The sequence below is a fragment of the Penicillium mononematosum genome (assembly GCF_028829835.1).
Source record: "Penicillium mononematosum strain IBT 11891 chromosome Unknown utg000005l:1.0-9366267.0:1.0-9372171.0, whole genome shotgun sequence".
Taxonomy (NCBI): Eukaryota; Fungi; Ascomycota; class Eurotiomycetes; order Eurotiales; family Aspergillaceae; genus Penicillium; species Penicillium mononematosum.
The window spans coordinates 6,980,589-6,996,082 of record NW_026643275.1 but is presented as its reverse complement, the minus strand read 5'-3'; the positions used below and the strand labels follow the sequence as shown (position 1 = coordinate 6,996,082).

The 15,494-nt window shown below is 49.7% G+C and overlaps 8 protein-coding genes across 8 annotated transcripts; 4 read left to right on the top strand and 4 right to left on the bottom strand.

The window, feature by feature from the left end:
• Positions 1-73: 73 nt before the first annotated feature.
• N7519_010827 (uncharacterized protein) lies at positions 74-2,234 on the bottom strand (the record flags this gene model as incomplete). Its single annotated transcript, XM_057297600.1, has 4 exons — positions 74-94; positions 905-1,237; positions 1,308-1,848; positions 2,086-2,234. The coding sequence occupies 4 exons, from the start codon at positions 2,232-2,234 to the stop codon at positions 74-76; spliced, it is 1,044 nt and encodes a 347-aa protein (XP_057145482.1).
• A 688-nt stretch (positions 2,235-2,922) lies between these two features.
• N7519_010826 (ATP19 family protein) lies at positions 2,923-3,365 on the top strand (the record flags this gene model as incomplete). Its single annotated transcript, XM_057297599.1, has 3 exons — positions 2,923-2,970; positions 3,089-3,216; positions 3,311-3,365. 3 exons carry the CDS (start codon positions 2,923-2,925, stop codon positions 3,363-3,365), a joined length of 231 nt encoding a protein of 76 aa, XP_057145481.1.
• A 767-nt stretch (positions 3,366-4,132) lies between these two features.
• Positions 4,133-4,489, top strand: N7519_010825 (uncharacterized protein; the record flags this gene model as incomplete). Its single annotated transcript, XM_057297598.1, has 1 exon — positions 4,133-4,489. One exon carries the CDS (start codon positions 4,133-4,135, stop codon positions 4,487-4,489), a length of 357 nt encoding a protein of 118 aa, XP_057145480.1.
• Positions 4,490-5,394: 905 nt separating this feature from the next.
• Positions 5,395-6,430, top strand: N7519_010824 (histidinol-phosphatase; the record flags this gene model as incomplete). Its single annotated transcript, XM_057297597.1, has 3 exons — positions 5,395-5,553; positions 5,605-6,141; positions 6,194-6,430. The coding sequence occupies 3 exons, from the start codon at positions 5,395-5,397 to the stop codon at positions 6,428-6,430; spliced, it is 933 nt and encodes a 310-aa protein (XP_057145479.1).
• A 729-nt stretch (positions 6,431-7,159) lies between these two features.
• N7519_010823 (FKBP-type peptidyl-prolyl cis-trans isomerase) lies at positions 7,160-7,941 on the top strand (the record flags this gene model as incomplete). The annotated part of the gene is made up of 6 exons (XM_057297596.1): positions 7,160-7,293; positions 7,355-7,425; positions 7,497-7,557; positions 7,637-7,657; positions 7,784-7,825; positions 7,902-7,941. The coding sequence occupies 6 exons, from the start codon at positions 7,160-7,162 to the stop codon at positions 7,939-7,941; spliced, it is 369 nt and encodes a 122-aa protein (XP_057145478.1).
• Positions 7,942-8,209: 268 nt separating this feature from the next.
• N7519_010822 (putative triacylglycerol lipase (LipA)) lies at positions 8,210-10,481 on the bottom strand (the record flags this gene model as incomplete). Its single annotated transcript, XM_057297595.1, has 9 exons — positions 8,210-8,349; positions 8,407-8,542; positions 8,625-8,911; positions 8,977-9,230; positions 9,284-9,374; positions 9,425-9,492; positions 9,550-9,668; positions 9,729-9,843; positions 9,940-10,481. 9 exons carry the CDS (start codon positions 10,479-10,481, stop codon positions 8,210-8,212), a joined length of 1,752 nt encoding a protein of 583 aa, XP_057145477.1.
• An 884-nt stretch (positions 10,482-11,365) lies between these two features.
• Positions 11,366-13,284, bottom strand: N7519_010821 (putative LysM domain protein; the record flags this gene model as incomplete). The annotated part of the gene is made up of 2 exons (XM_057297594.1): positions 11,366-11,747; positions 11,891-13,284. 2 exons carry the CDS (start codon positions 13,282-13,284, stop codon positions 11,366-11,368), a joined length of 1,776 nt encoding a protein of 591 aa, XP_057145476.1.
• Positions 13,285-14,132: 848 nt separating this feature from the next.
• On the bottom strand, positions 14,133-15,441 carry N7519_010820 (protein-degrading AAA family ATPase MSP1; the record flags this gene model as incomplete). The annotated part of the gene is made up of 2 exons (XM_057297593.1): positions 14,133-15,326; positions 15,379-15,441. 2 exons carry the CDS (start codon positions 15,439-15,441, stop codon positions 14,133-14,135), a joined length of 1,257 nt encoding a protein of 418 aa, XP_057145475.1.
• Between the last annotated feature and the right edge of the window lie 53 nt (positions 15,442-15,494).

Genomic DNA, 15,494 nt, shown 5'->3' with positions numbered 1-15,494 from the left:
TAAGCTTCTGCTTGCTCTTTCGGCACATTTGGCCATTTTTCAACTGTCACGGATGGAAAACATCTGATCAATACTAAAGGAATGTCTTTCCTCGCTGCTGCGACGATCAGCATGACATTGACGAAACCAAGGTCATTAAACGCCGTCCCACTACAGAATTTGGGTCCCAGGCGTTTTATATTCTGATCCGCGCTTAGCAACAACTTGGTCGTATCAAGGTTATTGATTCCACCTGTTCCAGCTTCAAAGGAGAAGTTGCCCGGTTTGCTACGAATGGTGTACCTATTGACTGGGTAATGATATAAGCATACAACGGGATATATTCGCTGTCCGGACCACACTCCTTTACATCGAGGCTGCTAAAGTTATATCCAACAACTGACAGAAATGATGGGAACCGGCAGGCTATTGAGTGTAGTTGAAGACTTAGTCCATAATCTTCCTCTGTTGCTAAGCTGGTGCTTGGGCCTATTATTTTTGGCTGCTTTATATGGTTCGATAGGTGAAGTCTACGAAGACGTCACCACATGCTGCAACGACTGCTCTTTGTGAGAGTCACCGGATATGTTCTTCACCTCTTTGAGCCGTAGATGAAATATATCACCAAGACAATCTTCACTAACCACATCTATGACAATAAGAAATTGGAAAGGCTCACTTCAACGTAGACGAGCAGCATGGCAATATAATATAAAAAAGGAGGAACGATAATAGTGTGTATTTGTTCAAAAGGATTGGGTATAAGTGCATAAGCAAACCCAGTGGATATCAGTAGAATAGGAGACCAGAGTAGGAAATGATGTGTACAAAAAGTGGTAGGGGAGATGCGCCCGTACGCAAGAGACAGAAGCAGCCGAAAGGAAGCGCCTCAGTCAAAACAATGAATAGAAACTGATGTATTTACCTCATTCCTTCTTTTTTTGTCCGACTCCGATTCAGACTTTCCAAACCAGCCCGCCAGTGATGCGATTCCACCACCACCGGCCTTTTCACTTGAGTGACGACGGAGCTCACGCGCTCGTTCTCGCTCAGCCTTGTACTCGTCCCAAGAGAGATTTGCTGCCGCCGCAGCACGGACTTCCTCTTCTTCCCGAGGAGGAAGGCTCTTGCCTGGCAGTGGGCGGACGGCTGCTTCGCCGCCGTAAGCACGAAGACCGGTTCGGAAAGCCCATTCAACAGCCTCGTCGACCGGGTGATCGAAGATATAGGGAAGGAAGGGGACAACAGCGAGACCAAGCTACAATAAACCGTCGTTAGCATCATCATCGCCAACTTGCGGTTTCGACCGGAAGGGAAACGGTACATACCCCGATCGGCGTCCAGGTACGAATGAAGGCAACCTTGACCCCCTTCACCATCTGCCCAGAGTAGCGGACCACACTGTGGATTGTGAATGCGGGCAATCCCATACTCGCGATACTCTGGAACACCGCGCGCTTGGCCATGACCATGCGGTAATCCTCTGCAAGCGGGATCTCCGGAGTCGTCCAGTTTGGAAGCTCATCCTTGGACACAGCTGATTTACCAATCGTCATGTTTCCCGTCGCCATGCCCTTGATAATCTGGTCCTGCGAAGGTTGGCTAGCATCCTTGTATGCCTCGCCCGTAGGAGCCAGTGCCTTCCAGTTCCGGAGATAGGCCTTGTAGCCTTCGTGGCCAACATCGCCTAGCAGGTATGTCCAGGAGATAGTGTAGGCAGAGCGCACGAGCCATGGGTGTGCAATCGGGCGGAAGGACTCGCCGATGTCTGAAGTGTAGGCGACATAGCGATGGGCGGACAGGAGGATTGTGCGGATGCGGTTGGCGTACGCGGCATAACGGAACCCTGTGTCTGTGGAGTTCACCGAGCTGTCGTCAATCGAGGTGCCCATCGTTAGTTTCTTTTTCGTCTATGCTTGCTTTTGGCGTTGCGATGATTTGCTCGAGCTTGCGGGGTAGTATGTCATCGACCCAAGCCGGGAAGTACCGTTCGACGGCCTTCTTTTTCAGGCTCTCTCTTCCCTCCATATTGAGCACGCGACAGCAACAGCAATTTGCTTGAGATAAGAAATAATAATAATATAGACGAATTAGAATTTCACATACTATTGGGAATAGAGGTCATCGTAGAACTCGTCGTCGCGATCAACCAACTGTTGCAATTTTGCGGGGAGCTTCTCTCGAACTACAGGCTTATCCAACAACTCTTGTGGGGGAGACTGGGGTTCATCCTGTTGACGACCGCCCCAGACCATTGTAAATGTAGTATGGTATGGTCAGTGATAAGTTATGTAGTCGTTTCGAACAAAGCAACGCTTATTTGCCTGCCAAATGCCGGGGAACCAACTCGAAAGGGGTATATAATATGCAGAAAGTAAAAGAGAAGAATGAAGGAAAGCTATGCAAGGGAGGAAAGGAGTTCTTATTTGAAGACTCTCATATTAACCGCGCACCACAGCCGAAGGCACAGCCATAGCCGGGATATGCAGCATTAGCTGTGGGATATTTCCCTCCGAGGTACCGTTAGTATAACTCCGGCTCGGGATCTGGGGTAGAAGTAATATACGAGATGATGCTTCGAGGCCGAACTCAACATTTATTGTTCATTGTGGAGGCTTTCGACCGGAGCTTTAGCTTGCTTGACTCTGTCCCTCCTCGGTTTCTATGTTGTAAACTATTTCGTCTTCTGTGTTGTGATTGATCTTCATATGCCGATGCCCCCCGTAGCGTTTCGTTCCGGGGAGATCACATGATATCGGATGCAGCCGGGTGCCCCGAGTGTCCTTACCTAATCATCCACAGTTCCGAAGTCATGTGAATTGTCTAACCAAATCAGGAAAGGCGGTATCCGTGCCGACCTCGTCGTTTGGTCCAAGCCTGAGGATTCCGTCCACATCGCTGCCAATTGAACCTCTCGCTGTACCTCAATTCCAACCCTACAAAATGGTTGTCTACTACCAGATCGCCGGCAAGAAGGTCGGCTCCCACGTTGTAAGTTTACACCACCCCGAAAAGGCCGCTGCGCGCTCGCTATCCCTTTCTCCTCGCGCTTCGTTCGGGTACTTGTGGAACATGAAAGCTGACCATGCTCCCTTCACCCCCTCATTAGCTCGCCATGGCCACCCTCGGCAGCATGTTCGCCGGTTCCTGGCTCGCCATGTCCGGTGGTGAGAAGCCCAAGACCGCTCAGGGTCCTCCCATCAACGCCTCCTCCAAGGATGAGGAGAACTTCGTCCAGTATGTCACGGAGAACCGAGAACCGAGAACCGCCGATCATAAATTGGATCTCGATATCAGCCCCCGAGCGTCTTACTGACTTAGTATCTCACAGGAACTTCATGAAGGAGGTTGATGGCGGCGAGAAGAAGCCCGCCGCTGGCCACTAAACCACCCCTCGATACGGTTTATATTGATGGAGCTTTCGAACATGAGCAGCTAGGATTCCGAATTCAAACAAACTGCCTCGGCTCTCCTGTCACTTCTAGCGCGCAACGATGTGTATCCGCCCTTCCCCAGCGTTTTTTTTTTGTGACCACGGTTTTTTTCGAGAAGCTACACGGACCGATTTTGGGATGTCGGCGGATGAGGTTGATTGATCTGTACATAGGAGGCTTGTACGCTGCATAGAAAATTATCCTCTTGACACTTGTTCTTTGGGTCTGTTCTTTTCCCTCCTATTGAGCAAGATCAATCACGGCAGAAGAAAGGATGGTACGATTGCTTCAACACAAAATCGCACCGGGTTGTTCGGAGCCGGTGCCTGACAAGAGCCATCTGCGGACTTATATCCTTGCATGAATATGTCTATATACAGCTCCGATCAGCTTGCTTGTCCGGCCAGTAGGAGCGTATTAGCAATGAAGGACCGTAAAGCAAAACGAGAAGATGTAACTACCTAGATAGATTGTAACCAGCATAGAACAAGCATATTCTGTAACCACGCCAATGGTAACACGCGACATCCATACACGATCAACCTTGGAATGACCTCCCAATGAGTTAAGCAATTCGAGTGCTGCTCAAATCAACTTCAAAAAGCTCTTCGGATATCCCGAGGTCTCGGAACACCACCACCCCCCCCCCAACCTAACCAACCACTTGACCCTCACTACGACTCCCCAAAACACCCCTACCAATAACCCGAGAACCCAAAATGAAACCCCTCCCTTTCCCATTTCCCCTCAACATCGGCACAGACATCGTCCACATCCCACGCATAGCCCGTCTCCTCGCCCGACCTAATTACCTCCCACGATTCACGCGCCGTATCCTCTGCGACCAAGAACAACACGACTACCACTCGCGCTTCAGCGAAATCCTCAAAGTACGCGCCGCATACCACCAGCAGCCTCCACCCGTGCCGGCAGATATAACACGCTGGCTGGCGGGACGCTTCGCGGCGAAGGAGGCGGCGCGGAAAGCGGCACCGTCTGGTGCAGCTTCGATTGGCTGGAAGGATGTCATGGTCCGGGTTCAGGAGGATGGGGGGGGAGGTTTGGGAAGGGTGTGAGTCGGAGGCCTGAGATTGTTTATCTTGGGAATGGGCTGGATGAGGATGCGGGTGACGGGAGGGTCGCGAAGTTATCGATCTCGCATGATGGGGAGTATGTTGTCGCTACTGTTTTGGCCGCTGGATGAATTTCTGGGTTTATTGGACTCCGCTTTATTGGTTGACTCTCATTACAACTGTTGTGGCTGGTTCACTCAGTCTCTTAAGGCTGCGGCTCGCCCGGCACCGGACGGCAAGCAGTCAATTGCCTGGTACGCATCTTGCGATTGTCCCAGTGTGCAACTACTGGGGTACGGGAGAGCTATTGGGGTACTCGTTCTCTTCTAGGCAGTGTGGTTTTGGAGAAAGTTAAGGGTTTGATATGGTTTGCCATCCGGTCGAATTGATCTGGCTCAATGCTTGCACTTGGGTCGTACCAGTCGAGGTACATCCGAAACTCGAATGCCAGCGCGCTTCACTCTGGAACCTCACCATTGGTGTCCGATATGAATGTACTTCACCGCCTGTGGTCAGCGATACCTGGGTAGACGGTGGAGATGGCTGGAAGCAACACCTTCATTGGGTATATTAAAGAAATAAATTCCAGTGAAAATACAGATCTAAGGACCAATAAAAAATCGCGTATTGAAATATTCATTACTGTATCCATGGATATATGCAGCCATTTAGAGAGGTGCTACTTGTTACGCTGCGCTATAAAACGGCACAGAAATCCTTATCGTCTATCAACTCCAGATGTCTCCCCCACGTAGCATATTCCATATTCTTCAGTAGAACATCCTAAAAACCAAACGTGAGTATGAAATCTGCATTTACTGTTCAAAACGGCCTATTCCTGCCTAACCGCTCATCCTTCACTTTGAATATTGTGCTAACCACGAGCCCTAGTGACATTCCCACAAAACATGCCATTCTCGCATCATAGCCATTCGGGCCAATTCTGCCCTGGCCATGCCAAAAACTCATTAGAAGATGTGATTCGAACTGCCATCAGCAAGAAGATGCAAGTCTTCTGTCTGACCGAACATATGCCCCGCCATAAAGAAGATTTCTATCCCGAGGAAGTGCGTAAGGAACACATCTACCGCAGAATCCCGAATTAACCAATCATCCAGTTTGAATCTGGCGATACAGAGGAAAGCCATGCATCAAACGAAGCCGCTTATTGGAAGGAAGCAGTCTTTCTCCGCGAGAAATACGCCTCCCAGATCAAGATCATCATCGGCTTCGAGATTGACTGGATCCGACCCGCCTCTAAAGATTTGATCGAACGCTCGCTTTCACGGTTCCCCTTTGAATTCTTCGTTGGCTCAGTTCACCACATGCACACCGTACCAATTGACTATGACCGACCTATGTACGAGCAGGCTCGAGAGAAAGCCGGTGGAACAGATGAGCGACTATTCGAGGACTACTTCGATGCACAACTGGATATGTTGAAGCAGCTCAAACCACTCGTTGTGGGGCATTTTGATTTGATTCGTCTGAAGAGCGATGACATGGAACGCAGCTTTACTACCTGGCCTGGGGTCTGGAGTAAGATTTTACGGAACTTGGACTTTATTGCTTCATACGGCGGTATGCTGGAGCTCAATTCGGCTGCGTTGCGCAAGGGAATGACTGAACCGTATCCCAAAGCGGAGATATGCAAGGTAAGTACGCAGTCTTTTGTTATATATCTTTCGACTAATTTGATAATTGTAGGAATTCGTGGCGCGTAAGGGTCGCTTCTGTTTGTCTGATGATAGCCACGGCGTCGACCAGGTTGCTTTGAACTTCCGCCCAATGCTTGATTTTTTGGATCGCGCTGGTATCTCAATGCTGCATTATCTACAATTGGAAGCTTCGGTGTCATCTCCTGTGCCCGATGCTCGGTTCCCTAAGACACAAATTGTGGAGATTTCAGTAGAGGACGTGAGGAAGATGGCATTTTGGTCATGATTCTACGATCTATATGTATATTCAGGAGATTTTTCCTTGTACAGTATTCTCTGAGACTGCTACTATCATATCTACAACATATGTTGTAGGTCAATGTCAGAGAACAGCTCCGGGGTTACGATCGCGGGGATGTTTCCCCCGCCATTACCCCTCCGCGGGGTATTAAGAGAGCAAATAAGATGATTCCTTTCTCTATATCTAGGTAGTCCGAGGGAAAGGGCTGATTGGTCTGATCGTATGGTACATCATCGCATTGTAAGAGATACCAACCATTGCACCCATGTGGCATTCACGAAACCCACGAGTTTCCCCGTCCTACGCAGATCATATCCTTGTATATCGTAGACTGTTCCCCGGTGTTACTTTCATGCTATTTTCAGGTATTCCCGGCTGTTTCCAACTGTTCCTAAGCAAGTTAAACAACCCTATTACGAACACATCCCAGCTTCAAAGGATTTCTGGGAATATTCTACTCGTGAAACTCACCAGAAATAGTTGAGTAGATGGATGGGTAGACAGTCTATAATAAGAATGATAGCCAATAAAAATAACCAAAAAACAACAATCTCATTGCAACCTGGAAGACACTTGAAGTTCATTACGTCGTGTCCCGCCCAAGGAAAAAAGTGGATAATCTGCCCCTCCCGAGCTTCCCCCGTCTTCCTTTTTCCTTCTTTCTCTTCCCATCTCGCATATTCATCCTAGACACATCTTTCTATTACTTTCACAATGGGCGTTGAAAAGAAGACTCTGGTCGAGGGCAACGGTGTTGACTACCCTAAGAAGGGCGAGCACGTTGCCATTCACTACACCGGCTGCTTATATGACGCCGATAAGGCCGACAACCACTTCATGGGCAACGTGTAAGCCAAGTCACCATGCCACCTCGAGGTAACCGACGCGCGCTAATATGTCCTTGAATAGATTCGACAGCTCCCACAAGCCCGGCCGTGGTCCCCTTGCCACCCCCATCGGGGTCGGTCGTCTTATCCGCGGTGCGTCTCAATATATCCGGAGTCTTCTGTGAGACCAATAGCTTCTTTCAGTTCGCTAACTTGATAAATAGGCTGGGACGAGGGTGTTCCCCAGATGTCCCTCGGCGAGAAGGCCATCCTGACCATCAGCCCGTAAGTTGCCGTTTTGAACTTTCCTTTGCGCTTTTGCGCTGATTTACTGAACACATTGCTAATATTCGGCTCTCGACAGTGACTTCGGCTATGGCGACCGGTACGTACCAACCAAGGCCAATTCTGATCAATAATCTGTGGCCTATCCGATACTTCCAATGCCTCGCAACTCCAATTGCATCTTTGGCCTCTCCTGTGAATTTGTACTGATACCAAATCATTTTAGTGGCTTCCCCGGCCTGATCCCTGCCAACTCTCAGCTTGTCTTGTGAGTAACTCGCCTTTCTTTTCCCTTTTTCACACCATACTACCCAACTATAAAGGAATAAACTAACTATTGACAGCGAGGTCGAGCTCCTTAAGATTGGCACAAAGAGCGCTTAAATCAAAATCGCTATTCACGAATTTCCAGCCAGATATAAGATATGGAAATAACAAACGAGAAAGAAAGAACTTGAATCATTCCTTGTTGTGTCATACGGTTGACAGGCTACTTGGATAACAAAATCAAAGCCTGGTCTCGTTGCTGCCCATTGATTTGACTCGTTACCCGACGAAGAAAGTCAAATGGACTAGTACATGTCTGCATTCGTTTCCCGTGTTCATACACACACTGTAGATTCTCATAGCCTAGCTTGCCTCCACCTCCATATCACCGCGCGATACTATTGATATAATCCATCCCATCGACACGGTACGTGTCGGCCTCGATATAACTCTCATTTTGGGGTAAGCGGAAAACAAAATTCGTCGCGCGGGACGAATACTTGGGCCATTCAGCAACATCAGACACTATGACGCAGTCAGCTTCCAGGCAATACAATCAAGCCGCACGCATATTCTACTAACCACCATGTCCATTGGGATCTAGGTCTGCCACGAATGACGTCCACATCCGCGCTGCCGTCTGTGCCAGTTCCAAGCGCGCGGGGTCGGATCCTAGCGGTGTGATTGTCTGTACTGGGTTTGCAAAGACGAAAGGGATCTGTGTAGCCGGATACAAGCGTCAGTCCATCTTCCAGGTTAGAGGCTTAGGTGGTTTCCCAGACCAGGTGGGTTATACTTACCTCTGCGAAATGTTGCACCCCGATCGTTGTTGAGCTGTTCAACGCTGCCACGTCCCATCTGTATGAATACACATTGTCGCTGAAGGTTGCCATCCGTTGTGCTAACATGCGTCGTGGCGCTACCATGGTTATATCCCCGGCAATTGATGCATAGCGCTTATACATGAGTCCCAGCGAGGGCCAGGTGGTGTTACCCCAGCCATAGGGGCAGCCGATGGCGGGGATATCGGGGTAATAGGATAGCAGCTCGGTAGCCTGGGAACTGTTGAGGACCCAGCGCTTGGATGCTGCGGTACTCGCTTAGCACGATGTCATAATATGTGGCCGTAAACATGTTATGCACAGCACTTACTAGTCAATTCATTGATACAATCCTCATCGGTGTTTGTGCCCGTCGTCCCGAAACTGGTACCCTCGTCGGTATTTGTCCCTAATAAAATAGGCACTCGGGTCATTTTGCCTTCTTTGTAGCTGATTTGCGGATACTGGGCTATGAATGAGCCATCGACAGTAGCAAACCACTCTAGACCCTCGTTTGCATTGCTGTATAAGGCTGCGTAGGGCAGCTCGCGGAGACATTGTAGGGTATTCGTTGAATTGGTGCATCTGAGTTAGTATATCAGCTTCTGTTGATAGAAACTTGTTCAACATTGACTTACCCGGTTCTCTCGACGATTCGGTTGTACATTGGCTGGTGCCATTCTGTTCCGTTGTATGGGGGCCCCACGGCACTTCCAGAATCCAGGATTGCTAGTCGAGCTTAGTCTGGTGTAAGAGACAAATGGTAGGAGTGGGCTAACCAGCTCTAAAAAGACCCTCATTATCGCCATTGTTGGTCACCAGGTGGGCCCCGACACTATATGCACCACTGTTTATCCGAGAATAAGCATCTGGTATACCGAAAAATATAATTCCTGAGACTCACGCAGACTCGCCCCAGATAGTAATCTTGCTTGGATCACCACCGAATGCTTTGATATTCTTCTTCACCCAGCGCATAGCCGTGCGCTGGTCACGCAGTGCTAGATTGGTGTTTCCTTCGGCCTGGAGTCCAAGTTAGTATCGAGAATCCGCTGCATCCAGATCTGTATATAGTGGCATTACCCTGACTTCCTCCGAGTCAAGGAATCCGAATGCCGCCAGACGGTAGTTGATAGAAACACCCAGGACTGGCTTGCCGTTCAATACGCTCTGTTCAACGATATAACTCATATTATACCTGCAGACGGTATAGCATAAGGTTAACCATAACCATCCAGCATCCTTGCTGGGCATGAATACTCATACCTAGCTCTACATTTCTCGACCAACATACCTCGGATCAGCAGTAGCACCCTGTGACCACCCACCACCGAAAATCCAGATCATAACTGGAAGCAATCCATGACTCCCGTCGGTATTAGGTCGGATTATATTCAAGTTAAAACAGTCTTCATTCAAGGTGATAAGACCCTTGTTAACCATGCTGGTGGTATCAGATCCATAGCCAGGACAGTCGTAGCCGTACTCTGTAGCATTGTAGTACACCGACTTAGAAGTGGTGCCGAGTCCTTCTAGGGATTGATTATAGGGTCCAGAATTACTATCTTTGGATGCATAGTTGCTCTTGAGCTCGGCTGGTGTGAAGCGGATCGGCTCATCGGCATACTTGATGCCCAGGAAGAGATCCTGGTCGAACTCTGGAAGAGAGCGGCCTACAAAGATAGTCTTTGGGGTCTTGTTGCTTGTTGACAGGGTGGCTGTTGGGAGTTTCGCTCTGGTCCCTGTTGATTTGGATGAGAGAGGGTTGGCTGTTGCTCCGGAAATGAAGAGGAACAAGGTTGAAAGGAGTATCGAGGTTCTTGTCATCGACCACATCTTCGAAGTTCGAGGGGAGCTCCAACTGGACGGGCAAGAGTCAAAACGGCCAAGGTCGTTCTTATATAGTTCATTAGCTGCCAACTTGCCTACAAAGTAGACCCTCACATTCAAACCATGGAGAATTAAACATCCCCTTTCCCGGGAAATTGAATGACAATTTAAGTAACCCCACTATGAACAACTCGTCTATCATTGGGGATGAGCTGTGATCTTTGGCTCCTGGGCGCTCATAGGTGGGAAAATAAAGAAGAAAATCCGGGCCAAGAGTGGAGAGCGATTGGTCTTCCCAGTGTCAGCACTTGGCTATACTCCTATAGAAGTACCTAGGTAGTCTGAAGATTCCTTTAATACGGCAATATAAGACAAAAAGAAGCTCGACGCATATCACAGCAGAGCGAGTAGTCTATTTGGAAAATGTTGTTCTATATGGAGCATCAGGCTGAAGTCCCGGTGTAACATGGGGAAAAAGCGCCGCAGTAGCAATGAGAGCGTTGAAGATATTGTACATCGAACATGACAAATAGAAGAGATGAAAAGGGGAAATGCTACTGTTCAGTCCAAAGCAGCACAAATCCATCACGCAACAGCCTGGCCATTTGAGGCATTGGCCGAATATTCCATCGGGTCAATGAGCTGTATGCAAACGGTGAATAGCATCTGAAATTGACCCTGTCATATCCAGACTTCTCATGCATGCGACGCTCCAATGCCCAAATGGTGTGACCTGGGATTGGAAATGGCAACGCTAAAGTGGAAACAAAAACACCAAGACGCTCAGGGGAAAGAAAGTTGGATGAAGAAAAGAAATGCAAAAATCTTGAACTCCGAAGAATACACACACGCGGAGACTCTTATTATGTACGCTTGAAAACCCAAACACGTTAATCATCCTTGACCCGCTCGCCACAGGCAGAAGGACTGGAGCCCGAACCAAATCCAGTCGCACGAGACCTGCTCGCTGCTACCACCGAAGGGCTGTTGTATCTGTTAGATGAGGATGAGGATGAGGTGCCCTGTAACTCAGACCTCCGCGATGCACCCTTTAACGGGCTGGGGGAGTTCCGGCCATCCACCATCCCATCGTCAAGCTCAATTAGGTCATCCATCCGCCACATATTACGACCCCTGCTGCTACCCTGCGGCGTGGATGGTCCTTGCTGCAGCTCATTGATACCGGCCTTGGCGCGCGTCGCTACCTTTCGAACCCAACCCTCAAAAGCCCCGCCAATGTTCTCGAGGCCAGTCGATGCATTGGATGTGATACTGGATGCAGAGTCAAAAGAAGCTGTCCGGGAATTGTCCGGAGGTTGTGGCAGTGCAAGATTCGGTATGTGCTGTGCGAAGAATCGGGTGAACCCATCTAACGCAGGCCCTGGGCCAGTCGAGGTGGGGTCAAGTGTACCCACCCCCGTGCCAGACAGCTGGATACTACTGCGCTGGCGGCGATGCTGAAAACGACTGGGGTGTGTGGTCTTGGGCTTGGGATGATCGCCATTTGGTCGAGTTCGTGGCAGTATGCCAAAGGACAAAGGTGGAGCTGGCGATCGGGTAGGCGACGGAGGAGTGACTGTTTCTCGGTATAAGTCGGGAGGTTCTGCATCTGAATAAGATACAGATTTTCGACGCGTACGCGGAAAGAATCCCAATGCTCTTCGAGGAACACGGCCGATTTCCACTGGTCCGGGAACCCATCCATGTGAACCCACGATTCATGCTTCCAAGCATGGTTGCCATCCGCCTCAGACGCGGTTGCGGACGTATCCTGTTCAGTTGAAGTGTCGTCGGTAGAGGCAGCCGTGGGGGCTATCGAGCTATCGCTAGGGTCTTCATCGTTGTTGCTCAAAAGATCTACAGGCTTCTTGGGAACAGGCCGACCTTTCACAGAGCATGCGTCGACAGGTAGAAGAACAGTGTTTCTGCTCTGAATGTTGTCGTTGGGCCAGAAACCGTTCGCCTTTCGAAACACGGCAGCCTGGCAGCCATATTTGATCGTCACGCCGGTGATAGTGTCTGTGGGTTGCACTTTGTGGATATAGGCCAGAGCGTCTTCATCGTGCTCCGGCTCAGACGCTTGATATGAAATGTCGCCGGAGTCGCGTCTTTTGTGAGGGAGCGTACGGCTTGCGATCGGATCACTATCAGCGAGGAGCAAGGCTTCTCTCTTTTTGGCCTGTACTAGAGCCTGTCGCTCCTCCTTTGTCCCAGTTCCGAACTGCGGAGCGGCCGGTGCCGACGGACCCCACGTCGACCTGGGAGCACTCTTAATGTATACGTCAGACCGAGATGGCTTCCTTCGCGTGTGTGTCTTTGTCGCGTTACTCGGAGTGACTCGTCCAGCATCACTCCCTAGTACTGAAGATGCCAGGCTTTGGAGAGAGGACCACGAGGAGTCCAGAAAGTCCGCTGCACCCCCTGACGATGAGGCCTTTGATGGCCCACTCCAGGCAAACGATGTTGGCCCACTGCGAGTACCACGATTGATCGATTCGGTCGCGCGTGATGGGTGCCTCATTGGAAGTGGTGACGCTCCACGGGATGACAATGGCGAGGGGGTCGCTCCACGGGATCGAGTCATTCCACCCTCGGAGGGCGCAAGGGTCGTTGACAATCCCGAGGCAAATGGTTGGGCATCGTCCTGGTAGGAGTAATTTGTAGCATTATTGCTGTCGTCTTCGTCGTCCATGAATGAAACTAAGCGGCGAGGGCGAGGGCGGGATCGAACCGTAGAGGTTGAAGTTGTGCTTGCGCTGAGCGTGTTCGAGCTTGGGGAAGCATTGGCAAAGCTATTTTGAGAACTCATTCCTGTGAATCCAGCAAATGGGTCCAAGGATGCAAAATAAAAGCCCCCTTAGAAATGTGTACCGCCAAGGCACCAGTTGCCATCAGAGTTGATCTCAGGAGAGACCCATTCGTCATCCACCCCGGACTTGCATTCGTGGCCTTTTGACTGGGAGCACGGCAGGATACGTTTGATCATATATGGAGGTGTCCTTCCAAAATATAAAAGAGTCCCAACGGCACAGAACCTTTGAAAGGGTATGGAAAACAAGAGAGTGAGGTGAGGGAGGATAGGCGATAGGAGGCTAAGGAGGCTAAGGAGGCGTGACGATAACGACCCGCACTTTTTTGAACGCGGAGTAATTAGAAAGCAGGACAATTGTCCACAAAGAACTACAAGAATTAGGAGATTGGATTGTTTTCATTTGTCTGTACAGACGAATTACAGAGTACAAGGAACTAGAACGCTCAAGCTGCTGCAAATGCACCAAGTTTGTTCTGGGGCAGGTGACTTGGCCGCTCGGCAAAGTAGCGGTACATGATGTTTCCCGGTCAAGGCCACCTATTCTGTGTACCTGGTACTTTGTCGGCCCCGAGGATAATCTACTGTACCTTCTCCGCACATGTATAAAATTAGATCAGATAGAACAATAAGAACAATAAGAACACAATTAAAGAGCAAGATTTGTATTAGATCGTTGTATCTGAACCCATTGTACATATGACGTAGAAATTCTATCAACAAGCCGGCCATACTAGAAGCCATTCACTGGTTCAGAGTCCGGCATTTCCAGTAGATTACGCCAAGTCTTCGCGCTGCGGGACAAGGTGAGAATAAATATCAACAAGGCGACCAAAAGTGCCTCAAATTTACTCTGGCGGCTCAGCCATCACAGAGTGTTGAGTCTCAGCTTCCGATGTGGCTTCAGACGCAGTACTCCAGTCTCCATCTTCCTTCTCGGAGACTTTGCCGGTTGGGGTGGACAATGGAGCTGGCTGGGGAATGACCTTGATACCACCGGCGCGAGAGAAGAAATCTTCCGTACGAAGACCTCGAACTTCTTGGGGATCCACTGCATCCATTTGCATCCCGCTGGCCTTTCTTGCCCGAATAAGCTCCCGCACGGGAACCATCGCTGCGTCTCGGCATGCTTCCTTGATATCGCTACCAGACATACCGGCCATAGTCTTAACCAGATAGTGCAGATCGAAATTGTCGCGATCAACTTTCGTGTCTTTGAGAATCAGGCTGAGAATACGAAGGCGCTGGGCAACCGGAGGAAGGGTCACGGGGAACTTCTTGGGCATTCTTCGAAGAATGGCCTCATCAATGTCTTGAATGCGGTTGGTCGCCCCTAGAACAACAATCCGCTGGGGCTCTCCTGTCGAATTTGCCGATGTAAGACCATCCCAATGAGTCATGAACTCTGCCTTCACCATACCACTTGCCTCATGTTCACCACTTCGTCGGGTTCCAAGAACAGCATCAATCTCATCAATGAAAACGATGGCAGGTTGTAACTTGCGCGCAAGCGAGAATACTGCATTGACCAATTTATTAGAGTCGCCGTACCACTTCTCTGTCAACGTGGAGATGTGCAGATTGATGAAGCATGCTCCACTCTCTGATGCTAAAGCTTTGGCAAGCATGGTCTTTCCGCAGCCAGGCGGACCGTATAAGAGGACCCCAGAGGGCGCGGTCAACAAAGACGACGTGGAAGCGTAGAGATGAGGCATGGTCAGTGGGTAAATGACCGATTCCTTCAACTCCTCGATGATTTCATCAAGTCCTCCGATATCTTCAAATGATACTGGGATATCCTCTGGCGCAACAACATCCATCGCGATGGCTTGTTCGTATTGGTTCAAGGTGAGCTCTCTCTTTCGTTGCCCTTTCTCACGCTTGCCACCTTTTCGCGGAGCCTCATCATCCGATTCGTTCCCGCCTTCCAATCGACGTATGATAGCAGCAGACTTCTGTCGTTGTTCCTCCTTCTTCTGGCTCTCCGGGTCGAAATCAAGGCGTGATAGAAGGTAACGAATAAGGAAATACGCGGACGCAGACTATAGTAGTGTTAGAAGCATTCTGTATTATCTGAAACAGGAAGTTTCTCACAGTGCCTGCAACCATCACCATTTCTTGGAAGAACTGCTGCCATCTTCGGCCGGCTGAAGCCATGGCGATAAGGGAATGATTAGGTAGAGTGAGGTGATGGCGCAAATAAGAAAAAC